The sequence below is a fragment of the Delphinapterus leucas genome, chromosome 8 (assembly GCF_059928025.1).
Source record: "Delphinapterus leucas isolate spDelLeu-1000000601 "Yukka" chromosome 8, BTC_Dleu_Yukka2, whole genome shotgun sequence".
Taxonomy (NCBI): Eukaryota; Metazoa; Chordata; class Mammalia; order Artiodactyla; family Monodontidae; genus Delphinapterus; species Delphinapterus leucas.
The window spans coordinates 58835406-58861901 of NC_143136.1; the positions used below are offsets into that span (position 1 = coordinate 58835406).

Below are 26496 nucleotides of genomic sequence, written 5' to 3' on the forward strand. Positions count from 1 at the left end.
GTTAACTGTTACTTTACTGTGTCTAATTCTGTTGCTGTTAACAACTGCGTTATTACTATGCTGACAATTGGCTCACATCATTACATGCATTTTGGGGCTGTAAAACCTATATGGTGATTAAATGCAAACCCAGATATCCTATATTTGAATAGCAGTTTTGTCACTATTAGCTGAGTGATCCTGTGTGCAATAGATTTCTTAACTCCTCTATGGCTTAATTTCCTCATCTGTAAAGTGGGTTTAATAAATAACACCCATCTTATAGAGTAAGTTTGAACTTTGGAATGATAATACATGTAAAGCACTTAGTCCAGTTCCTGGCACAAAGTATCTGTTGAGTACGTTGGCTCATTCTATGATGATTACCTTGACTTGTATCAGTATACTCTTTAAATGTTCTCTGCTTTTGTGTATGTGTGCATGTGCCAGTATAATAAAATTAATGATATGAGTTTTAGTTTTTAGAGTAACAATAAAAACATCTGTTCTGCTTTAAAATGTTTTCCCTTCATTTTCCTAGGTAAGAAAGTCCTAATTTTTTTTTGTTTTGTTTTTTTGCGGTACGCGGACCTCTCACTGTTGTGGCCTCTCCCGTTGCGGAGCACAGGCTCCGGACGCGCAGGCTCAGCGGCCATGGCTCACGGGCCCAGCCGCTCCGCGGCATGTGGGATCTTCCCGGACCGGGGCACGAACCCGTGTCCCCTGCATCGGCAGGCGGACTCTCAACCACTGCGCCACCCGGGAAGCCCCAGAAAGTCCTAATGTTTTAAAAGATTATTTCTTGTTTAAATTTGTTTTATTCATTTGAGAGTCTAATAAACATTGTTCTAGAAAGGAAAGAATTAATTCATGTAACATGTTTGGGAAAGCCATTTGGTTAATAAACAGGTTCTTAGTACTATTTTATATTAAGATCATCTTTTGTTTTTCAGCAAAATTCCTGCTTTTCTAAATGTAGTGGATATTGCTGGCCTTGTGAAAGGAGCTCACAATGGGCAAGGCCTGGGAAATGCCTTTTTATCTCATATTAGTGCCTGTGATGGAATCTTTCATCTAACACGTAAGTACAGTTGTTTATTTAATTGATTGATTTCATTATGATCCGTGTTTTCTTTCCATTATTGTGAAAGTAAAATTAATAAATAATTAATAAAATAAGGTTTGCTTAGCTTCACAAGGTGAATTGTGGATTTGTCTATTGATTGTGACTTAATGTGATTAAGTATCATCTCCATATGAGAAGGCTTATTCCATAGTAAGTATATGCTGTGTTGCTGTCACTTTGTAATTGAATTTTATCCCATTCTGGATTAGACCCATTGAAAAGTGTTTTTATGCAGAAGTACTTTTGTTGATTGTAAAGGCATTTTGAAATTTTCTTAACTTGTGGAATTTGTCTGCATTTTTGCTTTTCCATGTGTTGGAAAGGCAGACTTGATAGAGGAGGGGATACCATTATTTCAGAGGAAAGAAAATCATCCAGGTTATTTACTAAAGATGAAAGGATTAAGGAGAAACTATAGATCAGCTAGTCCTTGATGGAGAGAGGGATATAAAGCAAAGAGAGAAAATAAGTAGAGCTATATATTGGTTTGTGTTCTTTTGACTGTAGAAGTGAACCAAGAACATAGTAATTCTCTGACAAAATAGAAAGTTTTAGGTTAAGGCTCAGGTCAAGACTGTACTTTATGGTAATAATATTAATAATATTATAATGAGCAAACGAAGGAAACATAAATTAGAGGTGGGGTCTGGTTCAGTGCTTTTGTTTGGTACTGGCCCTTGACAGATAACTATAAGCAGTTGAGAGTGAGCATTTAGAAAATCTGAGTAATTTTTTGGTCATTTGAATTTAATTAAAATATTGTGCTAGTATTTATGTATGTCTTTTTAAAAATTCATTTGCCTAGTAATTCATTTTTATTGTATTTTACAAAAGCCCATAACAGGTAGTTTGAGAAGCACTAGTCTAGGTAGCTTTACTTGGATGAAGGTTTGGAGACACCTTCTGGAAGGGTTTGGAATGTAGGCAAAGAATAAGGTTATATGTTTGTGTGTGTGGGGTTTCAGTTATGTTGAGTAGTGTTACCTAATGTCTGTACATTGGCGGGAGCCTCTGTTTTCCTGACAGTTTGTTTTTTCACTGGTTCTGGTGACTGATGTGAGAGTTTCAAAGAGAGGGTAGAATCAAGTGTGACAACTGGGTTTCTGGACTGGGCCAATTGAATGACTCTTGATGCTACTCACTGAGATGTTAAATACAGAAGGAGCAGCAAGTCTTGGCAGAGTCAAAGAGTTCAGTTTGGGACAGTTTTTTGAATGTGTACCTGGGACATCCAGATAGGGATGTCTTTAAGGAAGTAGTATTGATAGGGCAGGTATGACAGGAGGATGGGGGGCAAGAGAACTGAAGGTTGGGGTGTGAGTGATTGAACTGATGTGTGGGATAGAGCTTACCATAGGGTAGCAGTGAAGGTAGGAAAGGACTGAAAAGTGGAAGGATCTATTTCCTGATGAGGTTCAGGAACAGGTATGTTGGCTGTAAGCGGGTGTGTGGTTGAGAGGGATATTTGACGTAAAATTTTCAGAGCTGGAGCAGTTTCGGGTGATGATAAGTTCCTGAGAATAGCCTGAAACCATTCATATATGTAATAAAGTCTTTGGTTTTGTTGTCTCTTGTATAATATTCATCTGATATGTTTTTCTAACCTTTAGGGGAAAAATGAATTTGGTTAGGAGCATACATACTTTATTGTATTTCATTCAGGCTAAAGATATTGTTGTTAAGAAAGGGAAAAAAATCCAATTAAACTAGGTAACATGCTTTCTTGTAGTGATTGATTTCAAATATGTTAAACTGTGAAAAAATGCACCTTAGAATTGATGAAATACAGTATATGTTATTGTATAGTGCACAGAACACAGAATGATACATTTATAACAAGAATTTTTTAAAAAACCTTTGTAGAATTACAGGCAATAAAAAAGACTTGAAGAGAATAAAAGGATAAAGTGATTACTTTGAAGCTATGAAAAGTGAGAATTCTTTAATTCCAAATTATGGTATATTTTCATCTTCAACTGGTTATTAAATATGAGTGTGAAATAAAATTTTATCTTTAATTTTACTCTTTATAAAGGTTATTCTCTTCAGACGTCTTAAAGTCACCAGAAATGCAGTTCATTTGTTGTTTATTTAATATTTATTAATTAAATAGTAAATGTTTTTTCTGTTCTGGGTGCTGGAAATATATAGTGGGTAGCAGAATCTAATACATTTTCTCGTTTTATGAAGCTTCTAGTCTAGTGGTGGAAACAGATATTGATTATGTTAATAAATGTGTAATTACATTATTGTATTTGGACTTAAAAAGAGACGTACTTGTGAATTGTTTACTTATTTGCTTATTATTAGCATGTTTGAAACTTGTTTTATTTCTTTACTTCATTTTAATTTTGGTGTGAAAAATCCACTTTTTATGTTAATATCTTTTAGTTTCTCTATTTTTAAAAATTAATTAATTAATTTACTTTTGGCTACATTAGGTCTTCATTGCTGCGCACGGGCTTTCTCTAGTTGCGGCGAGTGGGGGCTACTCTTTGTTGTGGTGCGAGGGCTTCTCATTGCAGTGGCTTCTCTTGTTACGGAGCACGGGCTCTAGGCATGCAAGCTTCAGTAGTTGTGGCACGTGGACTCGATAGTTGTGGTTCGCAGCCTCTAGAGCACAGGCTCGGTAGTTGTGGCGCACGGGCTTAGTTGCACCATGGCATGTGGGATCTTCCCAGACCAGGGATCGAACCTGTGTCCCCTGCATTGGCAGGCGGATTCTTAACCACTGTGCCACCAGGGAAGTCATCTATTTTTGTTTTATACAATTGGTTTAAACTACTAAGGAAAGGGACAGTGTAGGATGATATGTATTAGTGTGTTCAGGGCACTGTAAAGCTTTTCGTTAGAACTTCTGAAAGCAGAGAGAAAAAATTTTTAATGGTAAGTTGTGGTTATTACAGAGTTTTAATTTATTAATGTTATGTTTCTCTCCGTTAGTTTGATTCTTAAAGGTTAATTTTCCCCTCACCTTGTTTATTTCCCTTGGTTATTAGATGGATGTAAATATATACCTTGCATCAAAAATTTATACTTGTTTTAAATGTAAATAGTTATTCTGACAGTTTTGTTGGCTTTAAATCTTTTTTTTTTAACTTTTAAATCTAGTTATTTTAACAAGCACTCTTTTTTTAATTGAAGTATAGTTGACTTACAAAATATAGTTTCAGATGTACAATATAGTGATTCAATATTTTTATGTATTACACTTCATATAAAGATATTATAAAATACTGACTATATTCCCTGTACTGTACATTACATCCTTGTAACTTACTTATTTTATACCTAGTTGTTTGTACCTCTTAATGACTTTGAATCTTTAGACCACTCTGTTTTATTCATTTGACACATTATTTGTGGAGCTTCTCTTTTTAGTGTGCTAGATTCTAAGGGATGTAATGGTGAGTAAAAAGAAAATGACCCTCCTTTATGGAGTTTACAGTCCAGTGGAGGAGACAGACATTGAATAAATGGTCACATGAACACTAGATGTCATTCTCCAATTGCGTACAGAGAACAGAGACAGTATGTGTGTGTGTGAGTGTGGGGTGTTACCTTGAGGAAGTGATGATTTTGCTGAGAGGTAAAGGTTGGGTGAGGGCTAATAAGTTAGCAGCAGGAGGGAAGGAGAGATTGATTATTCAGAGTAAATGGCTTGTTTCAAAGGCCCTAGCACAATGAAGGAATTGTCAGCATGGATAAGATTAATAACAAGGAGTAGAAGTGATGGAAAAGATCCTGGGAGGTAGCTGGGGATTCACCATGTCCACTATATTAAGGATTTTCTTCTCTGATGACTTAAGTATAAAGTTTTGAATGGAGACTTGGGGCAGGGGGGCAGATTAAAGTGTTTACAGGAGTTATTCAGTTGAGTTGCATTTTTAATGTTTTTTTTCATACTTTTGTTTTATTGTATTTTTAAAGTTTTTTTGAGGTCTCATTAAATTTCTTTAATTTTTTATTGAAATATAGTTGATTTATAATGTGTTAGTTTTACGTGTACAGCACAGTGATTCAGTTATACATACATATATACATGTATATATATGTGTGTGTGTGTGTATATATATATATACTTTTTAAAATTCTTTTCCCTTATAGGTTATTACAGAATATTGAGTATAGTTCCCTGTGCTATACAGTAGGTCCTTGTTGGTTATCTGTTTTATGTATATGTTAACCTCAAACTCCTAATTTATCCCTCTCCCCCCACCCCACTTCCCCTTTGGTAATCATAAGTTTGTTTCCTATGTCTGTGTTTTTTTTTTTTTTTTTTCAAGTTTCTGAAGACATTTATTTCCAACATAAAGGCAACATTTAACAGTTTGAAAATTCTTGGTCTAAAATTCACGTAACTATAGCTTTGGTCTCACAATCCCTGGTTTTAGAAACTTTTTGCATTGCTCTGTTATCTGTGGGTCTATTTTTGTTTTGTAAATAAGTTCATTTGTATCTTTTTTTTTTTTAAGATTCCACATATAAGCAATATCATATGATATTTGTCTTTCTCTGTCTGGCTTAACTTCACCTAGTATGATAATCTCTAGGTCCATCCATGTTGGTTGCTGCAAATGGCAATATTCTTTATTTATGGCTGAGTAATATTCCATTGTGTGTGTGTGTATGTGTGTGTGTGTGTGTGTACACACACACACATACATGTGTATATATATATATACATATATATATATATATATACATAGATACTATACACTATATCTTCTTTATCCATTCATCTGTTGATGGACATTTAGGTTGTTTTTATGTCTTGGCTATTGTAAATAGTGCTGCAATGAACATCGGGGTGCATGTAGATTTTCAAATTATGGTTTTCTCTAGATATATGCCCAGGAATGGGATCGCAGGTTCATATGGTAACTCTGCTTTTAGTTTTTTAAGGAACCTCCATACTGTTCTCCATAGTGGCTGTACCAGTTTATATTTCCACCTGTAGTGTAGGAGGGTTCCTTATTCTCCACACCCTCTCTAGCATTTATTATTTGTAGACTTTTTGAGGATGGCCATTCTGACTGGAATGAGGTGATACCTCATTGTAGTTGTGATTTGCATTTCTCAAATAATTAGCGATGTTGAGCATTTTTTCATGTGCCTGCAGTTATTTATCTGAGGTATATATTCCTTTCTTTGGTCTAAGTGTCAAACTGTTTTTGAATGTTGATGATGTTCTAAATAATCATCTTCCTACTTAATTATTCCCCCTTTCCCAAAGTATTTTGAACTTTTGAAATTCTGCAGAAATTATTTCTTGATCCAGATGTGTTACTCTTCAGCTGACTGCTTTTCAGGTTTCTTGAACCATACAGAACATTTTTTTAATGGTTTGCATGATTTAAAAAACTAAAAACTTTTAAAAAGTGGGAATTTCTCCATACTTTTGCCGTGTGGCACCTATGATTTTGGATAAACAACTCTGACTAGATATGGGTGTGTTATACATTGCTAGTTATATGTATTAGCTATAGAACAGAAATTCTTTATGTATTCATAATTTTCCTTTTTTTTTTGTTTTTGCTTTTGGTTTTCCTTACTTGATCATGTCATTGAGAAAGAAAAATAACAGTTTCCAGTGTTTGGGAAAAAATAAATAGAAATTAACATTCTAAAAATTACTTAATGGATTAACTGCTTTTGAAAACAAAACAGATACCCATTATATTTAGTATATATCACTTTTATGGAAAATTTTGTTATGAAGATTTTGTTTTAAAAAGCTAAATACCGTGTTTGTTTATTTTAAAAGTTTTTTGAAGCAAACTATCCACATTTCCTTAATAGGTTAGTTATTCACATAAGCTGAGTTAGCTTTTTTATGAGCCAAAAAAACTAGCCTTCATTCACTTTGAAGCAGAAACGCAGAGGTATGACGTTCAGGATGTACTTTTCAAAGTGGTCTGTTAAAAATTAGTTACTGTTTAAATGACATTAAAGATAATAATGAAAGGGAAAATAAATCAGAATCATGTTAGCATAAAGCAACTATTTTATTTTTCTGCCATTTCAGTCTAGTGCCTAGAGTAAAGTGGAACGAATGTGGGTTTTAGAATCAAACTTGAGTGTAACTGTCAGTTCTTACTTTCTAGCTGTGTAACTGTGAAAAAGTAACACCTTGTCTTTGAACCTCAGTTTTCTCATGTAAAATGGGGATTGTAATACTGTACTTAAAGAATTATTTTGGAGTTTAAATAAACGATCATTCTGTGTGAGTGCATATAGACTGTTATTTTTAATGCTGCTCCATTGTTTTTCTTGTGAACTTAGATTTTTAATTTCTACATTTTTTTAATTACAAATTTTAAAAAATTGTGGTAAAGTGTTCATATAACATAAAATTTGCAGTTTTAACCATTTTTGAGTGTACAATTCAGTGATGTTAAGTACATTCACATGTTGTGCACCCATCACCACCATCCATCTCCAGAACTTTTTCATTTTCCCAAATTGAAACTCTGTACCTATTAAACTGTAACTTCCAATTCCTTCTTCCCCCAGCCCCTGTCAGCCGCTGTTCTACTTTCTGTCTCTGAATTTGACTACTCTAGGTACCTCATATAAATGGAATCATACAATATTTATCCTATTGTGACTAGCTTATTTCATGCTTCATTATTTTACTATTTTTTTATTTTTTGCGGTACGCGGGCCCCTCACTGTTGTGGCCTCTCCCATTGCGGAGCACAGCCTCCAGACGCACAGGTTCAGCGGCCATGGCTCACGGGCCTAGCCGCTCCACGGCATGTGGGATCCTCGCGGACTGGGGCACGAACCCGCGTCCCCCGCATTGGCAGGCAGACTCTCAACCACTGTGCCACCAGGGAAGCCCCCTGCTTTATTATTTTTTAACTGCTGCACCATTGTCCACAGTATGAAAGTACCAGAGTTTATTGAATTAGTACTTCCTATTTGTGGGCATTTATTTATTTATTTTCCCAGCTTTATTGAGATATAATTGACATATAACATTGTCAACGTGATGATTTGATATATGTATATATTGTGAAATGATTACCACAGTACGGTTAGTTAACACATCCATCACATCACATAATTAACATTTTTTGTGTGTGTTGAGAACATTTAAGATTATTCATTTAGCATCTTTCAAGCATGCAATAGAGTATTGTTAACTATAGTCACCATGCTTTACATTAGATACCAGAACTTAGGCATCTTGTGACTGGAAGTTTGTACCCTTTGACCAGCATCTCCCCATTTCCCCCACCCCAGCCCCTGGGGTCTACTCTCTGTAGCCACCAGTCTACTCTCTCTGTTTCGAGTTTGGCTTTTTTAGATTCCACATGTAAGTGAGATCATACAATATTTGTCTTTCTTTGACTTATTTCACTTAGCATAATGTATGGGCATTATCATTTCTGACTTTTTTTTTTTAACAGAGAATGTTGCTAATGGAATTCTTATACAGGTTTTTTTGTTTGTTTTTGGTACATGTCTGGGTATTTCTCTAAGAGATGCCTAGAAGTGTAATTACTAGGCCAATGGGTATATACACTTAGAATTCTATCAGATACATCCAAATTCTCCTCCTTTATCTCCAAGGGGATAATAGTGTTTTAATTTTTTTATTTTTTGAATAATTTTAGATAGGTCATATATTGGAATAGGTAAAACATTTACATGGTTCAAAAAGAAAATTGATGTAACATTGGGGTATACATTGAGAAATCTTTTTCCTACTCACATTCTGATTCCTCTGTCTTGCCTTTATAAGTGAGGCATTTATTAGTTTCTTGTGTTATTTTTTAGAGCAAGGCTTGGGGAATTTTTTTCTTTAGTGGGGCAGATAGTAAACATTTTGCTCTGTTGCATGTTCTTTGTGTGTGTGTGTGTTTGCAGCACTTCAAAAAGTGTAACAATCATTCTTAGCTCTAAGGTCATACAAAAATAGGGCACAAGCCTTAGTTCGCTGATCTCTGTTCTAGAGTTTGTTCATACAATGCAGACACATGGGGATATATTATATGTGTCATCTTCGTGAAAATACTTTTATCAGTCTTTTCCTTTGATTTCTTCTATTACCTTTATACTTAGAAAGTTCTTATCCTTCTCATAATCAGGTAAATATTCACAACTGTTTTCTTCTAGTTGATTTCCCATTATTTTTTTGAGATAGAAAATAGATACAGTAAAGTATAAAATGCACAAATCTGAAGTGCATAGCTGGATGCATTTGTACATGTATATACGCTTGTGTAACGACCACATAGATCAAGGTAGAGAACATTTCTGTCACCCTTCCCAGTCAGTTCCCCACTCAGGGTAATCACTGTTCTGACTTATATCATCATTGATTAGTTTTGCTTATTCTTGAACTTCTTATAAATGTAATCGCACATTCTGTATTCTTTTGTGCCTTCCCCCTTTCTCTTGCCATAATGTCTGTGAGATTCATCCCTATCGGGTATATCGATATTGATAATTTGTAGTTTTGTTAAGTTAGAAATTTGGATTTTATCCACTTCATGGGTAATATGCAGGATTATGTCACTTAGTTAACAGAGTTGATGCTCTATCAACTATGTATGAACACATTCTGAACAGATTTTAGTGGGAAGAAGTTTGGGGCAAAAAGAACTGCCAGGAGGTTTTTATAGTATTTCATGAAGGAAATAATGAGGACTGGATTTCAGAAAACTGTCAGTGGCAGTTGAAGGGAAAGCAAATTTGAGAGACTTTGTGAAGAAGGGATAGGCTTTTCCTACATCTCGCATAAACAGGAGTCTCTTCAAATAAAACTGTTTGCCAAAGATTCAGTACAGAATAGGGAAACAGCGACAATATTATGGGAAGCAAATTCTTTTAAAATTCATATACATGCAGTAACTTGTAACAGGTTTTCTATTTAGAAAAATGATTAATTTTTTCTCTAGGGTTTTGTGAGCCATATGACTTGTTTTAGAAGCCATGTAACTTCCTATTGTTAAATTTTTAAAGCTTTGAACATGACGAGGCTATTGATTTCACTGAATCCTTAGCTTTTTAAAGCTGGCATTAGAAGTTTTGAAGTGATTTTTCAATAGGAAGCTAAGGTGTTTGTGTGTTATCTGAAGGACAGCACCTTTGGCTCTATCGTTGCACCTACTGTCAAGCTGTTTATAGATAAAACTTGTTAGTTTCTCAGCAGCTACTTAGAGATAAGACCTTGTAGACTGGAAACAAAGGTTCTGTTTTCTGAGGTATGGGACAGTTTTGTTCCCCATTTAGAAACATATAGGAGGTCCAGATTTATAGAACTGCTAATTATAAAGTATGTAATCATTTATAGTTATAGGAAACAAAATTTCAAATACAACTTGATTATTTTCAGCTAAATTGGTATGTGTTTTCTTGTGCGTGTATTATGTTGGTAGTGATGATGGGAGGACGGGGTATGTGGTGCCCTGTTCTTTCCAGAGTTCTGTTCTCCAGTTGCTTGTTAAAGGGATAAAATGTAGGGAACCTGGGATGACTATACAGCCAGCATGTTTTTAAACTACCTCTTCAGGGTATGAACAGGCAGTTATGGCATGGCAAGCACTTCAGCATTAACATTACTAGCCTGTCTGAATTGTTTTGGCATTTTATTTTGATTTCCAGAAGAAGAGAAGTGATTATTAAGTACCTAGTATGAATTAGGTACTATGGTCGATTCTTTCTAATATATTATTCTATTTAATCTTAACAATTCTGCAGGATTGGTGTTATCCCAGCTGTACAGATGAGGATACTGAGAGAGGCTAAGCAGTTTTGCTAGGGTACATAGCTAGTATACTGCGCATAGAGTCCATCCTTATTCTCTTTCTTTATTTGGCCGAGCGGCGTGGCTTGTGGGATCTTGGTTCCCCCCCCAGAGACAGAACCCGGACCCAGCAGTGAAAGCGCCGAGCCCTGACCACTGGGATGCCAGGGAACTCCCCCATCTTTCTTCTTTAAGTCCTTTTTTCTTTCCAGGTTTTCACCATTACCACACTGCTTTTGTACATTTTTAGATCTAAATGTTTAGGATCTATGGGACTTCCCTGGTCGTCTGGTGGTTAAGACTCTGCTTCCACTGCAAGGGGCGTGGGTTCAAATCCTGGTGGGGGAAGTGAGATCCTGCATGCCGCGTGGTGCGGCCAAAAAAAAAAAAAAGCGTTTAGGATCTATATAGTAAACATGTTCAAGATCCATGTATTTGTGTGTGTGTGTGTGTGTGTGTGTATGTGAAAGAGAGAGAAAGAAAGTTCAAGTGCTTGGTATACATTGTTTTTCAGAGACTACCTGCTCTGCACAGTAGTGACCTACAGGTATAACTGGAGACTTTTCTGAAGAGACAGGTGCTGTATAGTGATTTTAAAAGAATTAGGTTATAGTTTTATTCTTTTGTTGCCAGGAAATATTATTAAGTACTTACTATGTGCCAGGCTCTGTGCTAAGTGGTTTTTGTGAGGAATTTCATTCAATTCTCAAAACAAGTCAGAAGTAGGTACAGAGGGGTTAGAACATCTGTCCAAGGTTACATGGCTGGTAGATGATATAATTGGGAGTAGTACTCAGTAAGGCAAGTCTGACTCCAAAACCTGCACCATTAGCCTTTGTACCAGTGCTGACCAATAGAAATATAATGTGAGCTAAGTATCTAATTAAAATTTTCTGATAGCCACATTAAAAATGTAAAAAGTGAAATTAACTTTAATAACATATATTTAATCTATCAAAAATATTATTTCATCATGTAGTCAATATGAAAAATTATTGTTATATTTTTGGTGCCATGTCTTTGAAATCTGGTGTGTAATTTATACTTAGAGCACATCTCCGTTTGGACTAGCCACATTTCAAGTATTTTAGCCTCATGTGGCTGGTGGCTATAGTATTAGATAGCTCAGCTCTACACTATATTCATAGAAAGAAATTTGAAGAGATACCTCAAACTGTTCATAGGTTTTTGGGAGAATAGAATTGGGATGGAGAGAGAGGTGGGTGACTTTCCTTTTTAGATCCTTGGCTTTTTAAAAAGTGAACATGTATTACTCTGATTTTTAAAACATGAGGAATTTTCTTATTTAAATACCAATGTAAGGTATGCACAAATGATTCAAATAAAATTCTCAGGAGTTCTGTATTAAATTAAGGAGAAGATGGCTTTGGCTTAGAATGCTGTGATTCAGGAGTTGTCAGTGATCTTCTGCCATCTCTGTAAAATGTTTGATTTTTAAGCTGGGCTAATCAAATTAGTTCTGCCAGGATGATTTAGTTAAGAATTTTACTCTCAGGTAACTAAATTAGTGGGTTCTGTTGTTGAAGTACTTCATTGAGAGCTCCCACACATTATATTTGTATGGTCTGTTCTGCCATAAAAATACTTGCGTTTCACAGGGAGATCAGCTTGGGCTTTGTGACCACCTAGAGGGGTGGGATAGGGAGGGTGGGAGGGAGACGCAAGAGGGAGGAGATGTGGGGATATATGTACATGTATAGCTGATTCACTTTGTCAGAAAGCAGAAACTAACACACCATTGTAAAGCAATTATACTCCAATAAAGATGTTAGAAAAATAATTTATACAACATCTATACTGCATAATATTTTGCAGTCTTTAAAAATGTTAATGTAACTCTGTGGTCATTGAATGAAAATACCATCACCGTATATTATTACATGCAGACATAAGACTGCGAAAGAACATTTATAATGTGATCTTATTTTTAGTAAAATACAAACACATAGAAAATCTGCAAAAATATATGCAAAAATGCTAGCAATAGTTACATTTTGTTAGAGGGAATATAAGTAATTTTCACTGCTTTTTTTCCTGCCTTTCTGTTGTCACAAATGTTCTCAAACTAAATATATTCTGGCCAGGTATTGTTTTGTAATTAGAAAAATAGCCTGTAAGCCTGGTTTTATTTTGAAAGAAAAGAAAGATAATGTAGTTCTGAAAATTAATTTTGATTATTTTCAAAAATATTTTTCTCTGTTTGAATCTTTAGCAGACAAAAAACCCCTGTAAGTAATTTAGAAGGAAAACGAAATGAAAGAATTTCATAGAGTAAAAATACCTAAGATTTTCCAGTTTTATTTTATTTTGTTTACATTATATACTAATTCCACATTTCATCACTCCCTTTTTCTTTCATGTTTTCCACAAATCCTACTGTCTCTGTCACCTTTAAGTTAATAAATTTTGGGTAAGAAAAAAATGTGCATTTCTAAGATACCTTACTGTTATGTAGTGAAAGTGTGTGTGTGTGTGTGTGTTTGTGTGTGTGTGTGTGTGTGTGTGTTGAGGGGAGAAGAGGAGGCTGTGGGGAAGGCCGGACTGCCTTTATACCTTTTTGTTCTAATAACAAACTAATTCCTTTTTGTGCAGGTATCTCTTCCCCCATTCCATGTATTCTTGGTAAGGCGATATTATCCATCTTCCTCCTTCTACCCTGGGAGGCTGTGGGAGCTTTATCTGTGCCCTTGCCAGGTAGAGCCAGGAATTGGCCCCCTAACCTGAGCTGGGCTTTGAACGATGAAAAGATTGAGTTAAGGTCATTGAGAGCTCATTGAGAGCTCAGTGTTTCATTTCATCTGGGTTTTTTCCCCCTAAGAGTAAGAATGATAATAGGAAAAGAAGCATAGTCTTCTAAATAGATTCTTAACATTTTTATTGTCTTTACACCAGTTGTTTTAATATGCCCAGTGCAGTCATCTAAACAAAATTCCTTTGTTAATTTGTCAAAGCAAAGGGAAACCCTTGCTAGCCATGCCAGCCCATTGTTGTTTGAGATATAATCAGTAGCCATCTACTTGATATCAAAAAGTATTCCCTTAAAATAGATTGAATTATATGCAATTTAGGTACAAAAACTTGTGCTTTAGAAAAAAATTAGTGTCATTCCATAGTCCACATAAAATTGTAAGTTAATATGTGTTTATCCTCACCCCCTTTCCATCATCTCTAATAAGAAGGCAGTTTTGGTTTTATCAGATTTCACTCTGTTTCTTTTCTTTTCTTTAAAATCTGAAAGGATATATGCTTATTTTCTTCTCCTGATTACAGGGAGGAATTTAGTTTCTATTTGAATTTACTTTCCAATGTTTATTTTCCTTAAAAAAAGGAGTCTACTTCAGTAAGTAGAATATTTCCATTTTGGGAATAATTGCTAATTGTAGTTCGATTTTGATGTCATTTCTTTTTATTTTGAAAGATCTCTGCAGTTTTATAATTCTTAGGAAGTGTGTCTGTCATTCCCCCACACCCCAGGATGATTTTAAGCCATTGACTGATTTTACTTCTCTTTTGGGCTTACCCTTCTCAAACTGGACAGACAAGTTCTTATGCGATAGAATTAAGATTAATCTATGTAGATGATTTCTGTGCAGATGGTTAGAATTTTTGACCAGGAAAAATAAAAGCCTTATCCTTTCTCCTTTGTTATCAGTGGCAGATGCGTCTTCACTCAGTTTTGTATTGCAGTTACTCTATATCTGTTTAAATTTCATATGTCTAAATTGCTTAGTTAGAGCTTTAACAGTAAGATTCCAGAGGGCTACTATAGTTTTGTTGCCTGTGTTTGCTAAAAAGGGATGAAGGTAACATTGATGGAAGAAATAGGTTTTAAGTTGCCTTTCTAGTTGTAACCCTCAAGGCACTATGACTTTATTGAACTGCTAAATGAGAAGGTGAAAAGGCTTTCATTTAATTGCCATCCCCCCTTTTAGGTTAAGTTAGGTGTTTATATGTTTTGTAAATCACCTTTAATTACCATGAACATAAATTACTGTTTTTCAAGAGACCACCTCCCCCCTTCCTCATAAGCACGTCATTTAAGAGTTTAAAATGAGTCACGCATTTTTGCCTAAACACAAATTGCTAATATAAAGCTGTCTTTGATTGTATCCTAAAATAATGGGTTTTTTTTCCTTTGGGTCCTGTAATTTTCTTTTTCAGCAGTATTTATTAAATTAATCTAGTATTGGATTGCAGTAAACAATCTGACCAAAAAACATATGTTTCCTTTGTTTCTTCGGTACAAATTCAATGGGTTAAGTAATTATGCAGTGGTTCTCATCTACATATACAATGCATTCTAATAATCAACTTCTGTTTACTGTGGAAATAATGCAGCAGTAGGAAACAGTTCCTTCTAGTTTGCATTGTAATATTGTATACATTGTAATATTGTATGCAGTAATCTACTAGCTGTTTACAATTTAATTGCTTGAACATATCCTCATATTCATGGTGGTCTTATATCTACTTTAGGTGCTTGAGGCATTCTCATTTTTTTTCTAGATTGTCTTTTCTGACATATTTTAGAGGTCTCCTTTCCTATCCTCTTCTCAAAATAGCAACTATATGGATTCTTTTTAAAACTCTTCTCTCACTAACGAGTTGAAATCACTCAGGGATGGAAGGGCAACTTCTAAGGTCCTGGAGAGTCTCTTGATCTTTTAAACATTAAATTTTGAACCACATTTTTCTTAGTTGTCAGAACATTGTCATTATGTTAAGTTAAAAATGTAAGGTTGAGACTGATTTGGTTTTGAAAACCAGTGTATTCATTGTTATACTTGACTTGCATGAATGAAATCAGATGAGCACTTGTTTTTTATCACAGTGTGAGTCTTCAATTTCCTCATAACTTGTCCCTCTGCAGATTTGACATTGACACCCATAACCACTCATTGTGGGCCTGATACAGTTTTCCTGCATCAGTGACTTAAAATTTTGAGCTTACGGGTTGCCAGCCGAGGCAGTTGAGGGAAAGGCAGGGCTTCCTCTAAGGGCTGTAGGTTGTGTAGCAGCACTAGTCCTTTGGAACTGGAAGATTCCTCTTCTCTCCACTGGTGAGGTCAAGGTGTCTCCTCAGAACCCCCAGGCTGCCCGTGAACCTGGAATTATCTTGTCCAGGTCTGTGACGTCTCCTTCCTGGTGCATCTTCTCCTCCCACCCTAACCCTGTCTTTGCTGTCCTTGCTCCCAATGTAGGAGGGAGGAAGGAACGTTGCCTGGCTGGCCTGGATTTGACTGACTCAGTTCTTGCCATTGGGACCTAAAGAAGACCCCGTTGTTCCACCAGACGTTTAGATATTTTGCACATCACATAGGTAAAGAGTTGGGTCAGGTGAAGGTGGTTTTGTTCCTCTTCCCCCTTCCCTGAGTTGAAAGGGACAACTGTGTCCACCTTCTCTTTAGGCCAGTTGTGAAGGTCTTCTCTTGTATGCCAGGGTGTCAGATGGATAGAACTGAAACAATGGTTATACATTAATTTATAGCTTTCTGAGAATAGTGTTCTCCCTCACCCGCAACTAAATTTATTGTTCACATTTTAATAAAGCTTTAGTGTGAAAATGTAGGGGGTTGAATGTACTCCACCCATTTTCCTAATTTGTTTTTTCCATTTTTGTATATTCAGACTGAATTCTGATTTGTGTATTATGAGTAAAATGTTTGGGAAAAAACTAATTAAAATTATTTTGAATACAATTTTTAAAAACAATTGAAACATTGGTATATTAAGGGTTACAGTCAGACCAAGTGTTGATATTTTATTTTAAAGAACTGAGGAAAATAAAGCCACATTAAGGAACTTTACTGCAGGTTATGATTTTAAATATAGAACCCCAGTCTTATTATAATCACCATTTAGATATGATCTGCTATTTATAAACTCATGGTTGTATTAATAGGAAGGAATCAGTTGAGTAATAGGGAAAGGAATTTATTGAGTTAGGAGGAGGCGCTTTACAGTGCTCTCATTTGATTCTCCCAAGAACCCTATGAGTTAGATCTTATTAGCCCATTTTAGAAATGAGGAAACTGAGTCTCAGGGAGTTTAAATAACTTTGGAAAATCACACAGCTACTGAGTGGCAGAGTGAAGATTTTTAGCAAAACCCATACTTTAATTGCTACCCTATGTTTACTTCCTAAAGCTATTTTATTGCTTAAAATTATATCATAAAATATTTTTCTTGTTTTAGAATAGCTTTAATATTAATAATTTTTAATGAGAGGATAATATTGTCAGTGATCTATGATTTATCATTTCCTAGATACTGAATATGTTTTCAGTTATTCTACTATGATAGATAACTCTCAGTGAGTGAATATTCATGTCTTTTTGCCTTTATTGTATTATTTGCTTAAGAAATATTTATTGGAGAGAAATTAATGAATCAAAGGATACACTTCTTTTACATTTCATTTCTTGCTAGCCATTGCCATGTTGATTTTCAATAGGGTTTCTTGAATTTGCTTTTTGTAGAGATTGCCATACCCCATTTAACCAACTGTAAATACCCATTGTACAACGTATATTGGGAACAACTTAAAGTGTACATAAATCAGTGAAATAAGATTACATGGTAACTATTTACTGTATGGAGAGTAAAGGGGAAAAGCTGAGTGACTTTGATAAGAAAACAGTTGGCGAAGCCCCAAGAGTGGGACTGTTCCTAGAGAACAGTTGTTGGAAGAGAATGGAGGAGCTTGAACGCACTGGAATTTACCAGGGAATTGGTTTGTACCTGGTTTGCTTTTCTTGGCAGGGTTTTTTGGTTAATCTCTGAGTTAAATTTGATGTAAATTAAGACCAGACTATAATTTGAATTTGAATTTGAATCCTTCTTTGTTATAATCCCTTTTTGTTCTTTTTGTCAGCCTTTCTTTGCTAACATTGTAATTCGTGGATGAGAATTTTAAAGTTTGCTTCATTTGACTTGAGAGGCATTAGGAGACTGGCATATTTTACTTGCAAATAGAAGATTTAGACTGAGTATTTACATAGAAGGATTATGTTATAAGCATCACTAAATGACTTGTTAGGTAATATTTTATTAGGAAATTAATGAAGGAAACAAAGTTAATGTTATTTCAGATGGTATACTTAACCCTGGTGTCTGTGAAAATATATGTACATATTTATATATTGTATTTTCCTATCATTTTTGATAACTATCCCACACCAGCTAAGGCAGAGTGGTCGCTAATCTTTACTGGACTGATGATGATATCCCTTGACAGTGGTGGAAGGAACTGTTCTGCCCAGCATTTTCCTGTCATCTCCTTTCTTTCCCTTTACAAGACATGAAGAATTACAAGTACTATTACCAGAAGCTTTATTTATTGAGGATTAATATGTTATAGGCAGCATCTGAAGGCTTTATTATTACATCTGTTACCTCATTTAATTTTTCACAAGGTTTACTTGAAGTATGCACTACTATTCCCATTTTACATACTAGAGAAACAATTAGAGAGGTTAAATAACTCAGGTTAGTAAATGGCAGAACTGGCTTTGATCTAAAGCCCTTCCTTTTAACCATTATCTCATGTGTTGTGTACATTTTTAGTTAAATTGACTATAACATTCATGGTCCCATGTTTCAAGTCTTTAGTCTCCTTTGCCTTAGAACCTAGTTATTTCAAGGAAATCTTCACATTCTGTTTTTGAACAAAGTACTCATGGTAATTACTTTGAGGTTCACATGCACTTCTTAGGGATAGAGTTCAGAGGGAAAGAGAGATCACGTTTAGTCAGAGAAGTTGTGATTTTGCTTGGTTCGTAAAGATAGATGTTTTGTGTGGGTTTCTTTGAAGGTGATTTATGTATGGTAAGGGAAATACGGTTGGAAAGTGGATGCTTACTGTTTATTAGCATCAATGTATCAGTATTTTATCTGGACTTTAAAAAATGTATTTAAAGGTTACAGGATCTTATTTTTACTAAATAAGAATTCCATTGAAACACTTTTCTGACTTAAGCTTTTTCCCCCCTCTTGGGCATTTGGGTGGAATACAAAAAATGGGATATATTGGCATTTTCCTAGGATAAAGTTGGCACAATAGTGAGATGGTTCATTGGCATCCTCTAAAGGTGATTGGTGATACTTTTTGGATCTCTTTTGATACCACACTAGTAGTCTTTGATAGTTTTATGCTATCTGGTATGATATGAAGGATGTTCCTGGCTTATCTCTTCTATTTCCTGCCCCAGGTCTGGAAACAGCACAGTGTCCAAAGAATGCTGGTTCCCTTTTCTAACTGCTGTAGTCTTTCTCGCTCAGCTCTCTCTCTTTATATCCCGTAGAGGAATTCATTTTTTTAAAAAAGAATGCAATTTTTCCAGCCACTTGTCTCCATATGGAAAGGTGGAAAATTATCCTTAAAAGAGTGGGGATTAATAACCTCTAAAGCAGCAGTTCTCAAACTTTTTGGTCTGAAGACTCTTTTATATTCTTAAAATTATTAAATATACCGAAAACTTGTGTTTATGTAGGTTAAGATCAATCAGTATTTACCATATTAGAAATTAAAATTAAGACTAAAAAATTTCTTCTTAATGCATTTTAAAATAACAGTGATAAACCCATTATATGTTAACATATTTTTGAAAAATAATTATATTTTCTAAAGCAAAATATTTAATAAGAGTGGGATTATTTTATATTTTGCAAATCTCTTTAATATCTGGCATAATAGGGGATAGCTGGATTATATTTGCTTGTACACTTAATTTTTTGCAGTATGTTGATTTGGGTGAGATGAAGAAAATCTGGCCTTATACAGATATGTGGTTTGAAAAAGGAAGAGTACTTTAATAACCATTTCAGATAATTGTGAATATTATTCTTTGATACTACATCAAAGCTTGACAAATAGAAATTTCTTAAAAGTTAATTGAAATGTAGAATCTTCAACTATAGCAATGGACCCTTTTTCTCTCACATTAAAGTCCATTGGTCTATTTTGTACTTTGAATGACTCTCTTACCCATGCATGCCTTGAGTCATTTGGAGAATACCAGTTCTCAGTGAGTGATGCAGATCTTTTAAATTATGACACATTTTATTATACAACAGCACAAAATCACATATGTTAATATCGCCACAGATCTCATAAGAAAAGTCTTTAAATATTGGGAAGCTGTCCGGTGCTTTGTGACCGCCTGGAGGGGTGGGATAGGGAGAGTGGGAGGGAGGGAGACGCAAGAGGGAAGAGATATGGGAGCATATGTATATATATAACTGATTCATTTTGTTGTAAAGCAGAATCTAACACACCATTGTAAAGCAATTATACTCCAATAAAGATGTTAAAAAAAAATATTGGGAAGCTGTCAAGGTCATGGTGGCAGTTACAAGTTTTCCAAAATTTTAATTTTAATTTGAAAGCCTGAATTTTATCGTTTATAATAAAATGGCTGCCATATACTAAAGATTAAATAACCATGGTTTGAATGTCAGTTGTTCTTTCGAGTAGAAATGGTGCTCCATGGAAAAAGTGGCTACTTCAGCTGGCAATTCAAATGCTTTTCCATGACAACTATTGTACTTTAGTATGTAGCAGAAGTGTTTTATGTGTACTTCTGTGTCCTTACCCAGCATATTAAAAAGATGTGCACCCAAAGCTGAGATTTAATAAAATTAATAATTTTTACTCTCATTAAGGACATTGTTAAGTGAAACTTGATTATTGTTTTTGTATGTGTGTGTGAAGTAAACAATGATTATTAGTACAGCTTGGCATCACTACCTTGATTCATGCTAACATCCTGGTAGTTCTTAGCATTGATTTTGTACCATGACTACAAATGTCAACACGGTGAGAAAAACCAATAGCATCTTATTATTATTGTGACATAATGCTTTAAACTTGCACACCCCTCAGGGGTCCATGGACCACACTTTGAGAACCACTGTTCTAAATTCTTTGAAAATGCCCAGAAGTCTTCGTTAGTCTTTATGAATCTACCTACATCTTTTGTTCATACAACCTGGATTTCTTCAAGTTCCACTGTTTCAGGTAAATGTAAGTAATTTATCACTCAACTTTATCATTTTCGTTTTGCGAGCATCACATACAAAAGTTTACTGCAGATGTGCAGATGTTCAGCTACATGGTCATTTGAAAGGGCTTTGAATAATAGACATTGTGTATATCAGCCTACAAATGAATATTTGTATGTAAATATTTGTGTGTAAATAAATTGGATGTTACATATATATCCTAGAATTAAACAGTTGTAATGTGAATTTTAGAGATAATTCAGTATTCCTTGGTTGTATTGATATTAATGTGACTATAAGGGATGTCGTAGATCACACTTGCCTGTTTATTTTTTCCTCATTTTTTTGTGACTTAAGTCTACCCTCTCCATCCCCAGTTGTTGCTCTTTAAACTAGAACAGTTAAAATCATTTAAGACGAATAAGGATCCTTTGTGTACAGGAATATTTGGGAGTAGGAGAAATCTTTTAATCATAATCCATTCCTAATCAAATCTTTTTCTGTGATTAGTTCATTGCAGTGGCAGAATTGGGGTAGTGAGTATGTCTTAAACTTGAAGTTTTATTTCATTCTACTTTGCCTTATTCTCTTTTAAGAAACAACATCAAAAACAACATAGCTTCTAGTGCTCCAGTAAAAGTTTAGATTTTTAGGTTGGGTGGTGGTGGTAGTGAGGAATGCTAGTCATTTTGGACACCGCCATCTGTTTCACTTTTCTCCATCAAAGAGAAAACACCTCTAACGCTGATAGCTAATTAGGCCTAAAGAGCTTGGGTGTTTGTTTCTTGCTTTTATGGGGAGGTTTTGGTCCAGCACTGAATAATAGTACTCCGATATCAATTAATAAGAATAGATTTTTTAAAAATTTTGAAAATATTTTAACCTAAGTTACTAAACTATGAAATACACTCGTAATATATTAACACATTGGCAATATATTAATATACTGTCTCATATAAATACTTTTAGCCCAGTATTAGTCTTAGTTTGTCTGGTTCAACGTCTTTTTTATGTTCGGAATACTGTATTTTCCTGTAGAAGAAACCTTTTGGCTATTCAAAGATTAAAACATATTCTGGCAAAACATTATAAAAATGTTGATTATGAACAATTTAAGAGCTTCACTTCAGTATTTTCTTTTTATAAGCCACCTGTTGTCTTATGTGCGTAGTGTATACATTTGAACAAAGTGCTCATCACTTGTCAGCCATCAGTGGCAGCATAGAAATTACTTGTGGTACTTGCTTTGCAAGAAGTTCTTTTGTATTTGTGACATCAGCTTTGTTTTATACAATTAAAGTATTACACGCTAGAATAATCTAAATTGCAACCACTAAACGGTGATTTAATTCTTCTTGCCTTGAACTGAATTTGTTTACTGATTATATGTAGCTATTGACTACTGTTTAACATGACAGATTCATAAAAATTTCCCCCCTATTTTGGTAGCAAATAAGGTGGTTATATTATTAAAGGTTTTTCTCAATTTAAAAATTTGCCTTCAATAAATATTACATAAAGGGATAACATGTTGAAAACCCTGCGTGTGTGGATAATCCTTCTCATATGATTTGATTTTCAAATGAAGTTTAATACTTCTGATATGATATATTCATGATCACTTTAATAGTATTGTTCTAATTTTTAAATTCCCAGTTAAAAGTGTTTGCAGTCATTTTTATTCATTTTCTTCTGTTAAAAAAGAACAAAGTATAACTGTTTGATTAAGACTTAAGATTGATACTAGAATAAATATTTAGACTGTTAGATAACTTCTCTTATACTTATAGTAATATTAACTCTACACAGCAATCTGGATGCTTAGATAACTTTACCAGTGGATTTTAAGTAATCCGAATATTTCCTTTTTGTTGTCTTGTTAATAGTCCTGGTTATAATTTTTTAAAATAAGTTAACAGCACTAATACATTGACATTATTTAAAATGACAAATATTTTATCCAGATCATTTTTTTAGTGAACAGATTTCAGAACTAATGGAATAAAATTACTCACTTAAAGCAAATTTATCTTGTATTTTGTATAAAGCTTAGGTAGGAATGCCACTATTCAGTTATATTATAAAGGTAAAGTATAGTATAAATACATTTTCCAAGGTAGCCAGTGGTATATTTCTGCAATATAATTGGCTTCCTACACCTTGACAATAGTTTGTGTACAGAAACTCAACATGAACTACTACAGAAAACTACTCACAAATAAGACTTTTTTGTTCTTTTCAGAAACAGTCTGAAACTAAATGGGAACTTTATGTTTGCAGGAACAAAATTTGGAATTTCTTTTTCACTGCATGGTTGCTCTGATGTAAATGATGTAATATAGTGGACATTAGTATATAAGTAAATGATCAAATGAGTCATAAGATGGAACATCTGCCTCAGAAGCCCTTTCAGACAGCATAAGCTATGCTGTTGAAGTCTCTAATCAGTGCATCTGTCCCTGAGACTTCAGTGGTGCAAGGATAGTTTTCTATTTTGGATTAGTTACTATATGAAGACAGTATATTAACAATTTTTTTTTGATGCATGCAACTGGAAAATTTGTGCCTGTGATATCTGAATAAAAAATTAACAGTGATTTTTTTAAAGCATAGTAATAATTAAGGGATAGCAATGAACATATAAACTTTTACCTTTACCTGCCTTAAAGTGGTTATTTATGATAGGATTTTACATTGCAGACCCGTAGATGCTTACTGGAGGAAATTTTCTTGCAAATACTGATGTTACAACAGGAGAAAAATCCAGATGGAACCTGAAGCACAGCAGGATTCAGAAAGGATATTTAACTAAAACAGAAGCCTGTATTTTGGGTCCATTCTGAGCTGGAGAATTCCTATAGTTTTAAAATTGCCACCAGAGAGAGTTGGGGTGGTGGGGGAAGGAAGGGTGGGCAAAGGAGGGAGGGTATGTGCATGTTCATGTGTTTCATACAAAGTAAAAACTTCTAACCAAACGCACTGTAGAATACCAGATGATGATAATGACATACAGAGAATTGTGGTATATGTATGTGTATTTTATTCTTATAATCAACAAGCCACAGAAGATAAATTCTTATGATCATATTTAATTTTACTAAAGGATATGATCTAAAGTAGAAGTCTGCCCTCTTCCCTTAGAAAATTTATACTTAGCCATTCAATTAATCCTTTTTAACAAGAGAGAAACAAGTATAATTAGAGTAGGGTTTTTTTGTTTTTGTTTTTGTTTTTTTTGCCGTACGCGGGCCTCTCACTGTTGTGGCCTCTCCCGTTGCGGAGCACAGGCTCCGGACATGCAGGCTCAGCGGCCATGGCTCACGCGCCCAGCCGCTCCGCGGCATGTGGGACCTTCCCGGTCCGGGGCACGAAGGGGCACGAACCTGCGTCCCCTGCATCAGCAGGCTGACTCTCAACCACTGCGCCACCAGAGAAGCCCTCGAGTAGGGGGTTTGAATAAGAATTGGGCACATGTTATTTTACATATTGGGATTTTTAAATCTTGGAAATAGAGAACAGTCATTACAAAATATTTTTATTCCAAAAGAAGGTTTAAAAAAGTTATCATTAGTTTCTGCCCTGGGATGTAGAGAGCTGGAAGGAGTGTTACTCCTACCTTACAATGAAAAACAACCTGGCTAACTTCAAAACCTAAGGATACACAGTACCTGCAGGGAAAGAGGAGACATGAACACTCACTCACCTGAGGTAGACACAGCTGGACAGCAGTAAGAACAGTTCAGTTAGAATTGTGGACAAATTAGGGAAGGTCAAGTAGAGGCTGACAGGAGCATATGAAATCTGTGAGGACATCAGAACTTGGAGAACCTTGTACCTTCACGTGTGCTCTTTCTCCACTAACCCTGGGGGGTGGGGTGGGTAAGAACCCCAAGAGATAGGAGTTAGGAAAGAGCCTTAAGAAGTATTGTGATGCACACCCTAGGGAGGAGGATAGCAGTGACAGGATCCTTTTCCTCTCTCTCCACTACAAAACAAAAGCCTTAATCTATGGACAGTGGGAGTGGTGGAGAAGGAGGCAACCAGCACCTCTGCCTTAGGGCATTGATGGAATTCATTGCAGCTGGGGGAAGGGAAAGGGGGAACATCTACTTTCTCAGGAATATGCTGAACCCACAACTGTGGGGTTAGATCAAGGGGAAGGAGAACTGAAAAAACTACAACCTCAAGACCCAGAGACACAATACATGACTAAGGCTGAGGCTTACTCAGAACAGAAGATGGATCCTCCCCCAACAATTTTCTACCACCGAACTAAGAAGTTTCTAATAATGAATAATAGCAGAATAGGTAAAGGAGAGGAAAAAAGAATAGACAAAGAGACATAGTGCAGGGGAAGGACCTAAACTCAGAATAGAATAGACATTACTCTGATAAGCCAAACGCCCATCTCTATAGGAATTTGAAGCCTGTAGTGCACTGAGGGTCACAATAGTGATAATGTCAAACCCAGCTCAACACCTAACTAAATAGACTCACCTTCTCCACCTGAAAGGCCTAGGAGAAGAAAAAACTTGCCCCTTTTCAGGCATAAAAACTTTTTACCTCAGTCTCTGCTGTCCTACACAAGATGTTCACCTTTCAACAAAAAAATTACTAGGCATACAAATAGGCAAGAAAAATCACACTCAGGGAAAGAGCAATCATTGGGACTAACCTCAGATGTAATACAGATTTTGGGATCTGACAGGGAATTTAAAATAACTATGATTAATATGTTAAAGGCTTTAACAGAAAAAGTGAACAGCATGCATGATAAAGATGGGTAATTTCAGCAGAGATGGGAAAAAAAGAATCAAGTGGAAATGCTGTAAATGGAAAACATAGTAACAGAGAGAAGAATATCTTCAATAGTTTCATTAGGAGATTCCACACAGTGGCAGAAAGGATCAGTGAACTTTAAGATAGGTCTATCGAAATTACCAAAACTGAAACACAAAGAAAAGAAAACTTGAAGACAAAAAAGAAAAAAGAATATTGAAGACCAGTGGGGAAACATCAAAAGGTCTAACTTACACATAATTGAAATACCAGAAGGTAAACAATGGGGTAAAACAAGTATTTTAAGAAATAACGACTGATAATTTTCCAAAATTAATGCACAAAAACACAGATCCAACAAGCTCAGAGAATAACAACTTGGATACTTAACATACACACACACACACACACACACACACACACACACACACACACAATATTCAGAAAACAAAAGTCAAAGAACAGATCTCAAAGGCACCCAGAGACTAAAGAAACATACGAGAAACAAAGGTAGGATTTTGTCTGATGGTTGACTTTTCATCAGAAACTATGGGAGTCTAGAGACAGTGGAGTGACATTTATTTTTTTACTTTTTGGAGTGACATTTAAAAAGTGCTTAATGAAAAAAAAACTGGCAGCCTAGAAATATATACTCAATGAAAATATCTTTCAAAAATGGTGATACCGGGGCTTCCTTGGTGGCGCAGTGGTTGAGAGTCCGCCTGCCGATGCAGGGGACACTGGTTCGTGCCCCGGTCCGGGAAGATCCCACATGCTGCGGAGCGGCTGGGCCTGTGAGCCATGGCTACTGAGCCTGTGTGTCCGGAGC

General features: G+C 35.2%; 1 protein-coding gene across 5 annotated transcripts in view; it reads left to right on the forward strand.

Annotated features, from left to right (window-relative positions):
• Nucleotides 1-26496, forward strand: part of OLA1 (Obg like ATPase 1) — a 181680-nt gene that overhangs the window by 28903 nt on the left and 126281 nt on the right. For 4 of the 5 annotated variants that reach the window (XR_016394132.1, XR_016394133.1, XM_089916657.1 and 1 more), the window contains exons 4-5: nt 933-1060; nt 20770-20904. Coding sequence is in view for 3 of the 5 variants with exons in the window: in XM_089916657.1 (XP_089772783.1) it covers nt 933-1060; nt 20770-20904 (263 nt within the window). In the remaining 2 variants the exon portion in view is untranslated. The remainder of the gene's footprint in view (nt 1-932; nt 1061-20769; nt 20905-26496) is intronic. The other variant, XM_022570064.2, reaches the window with a different exon arrangement.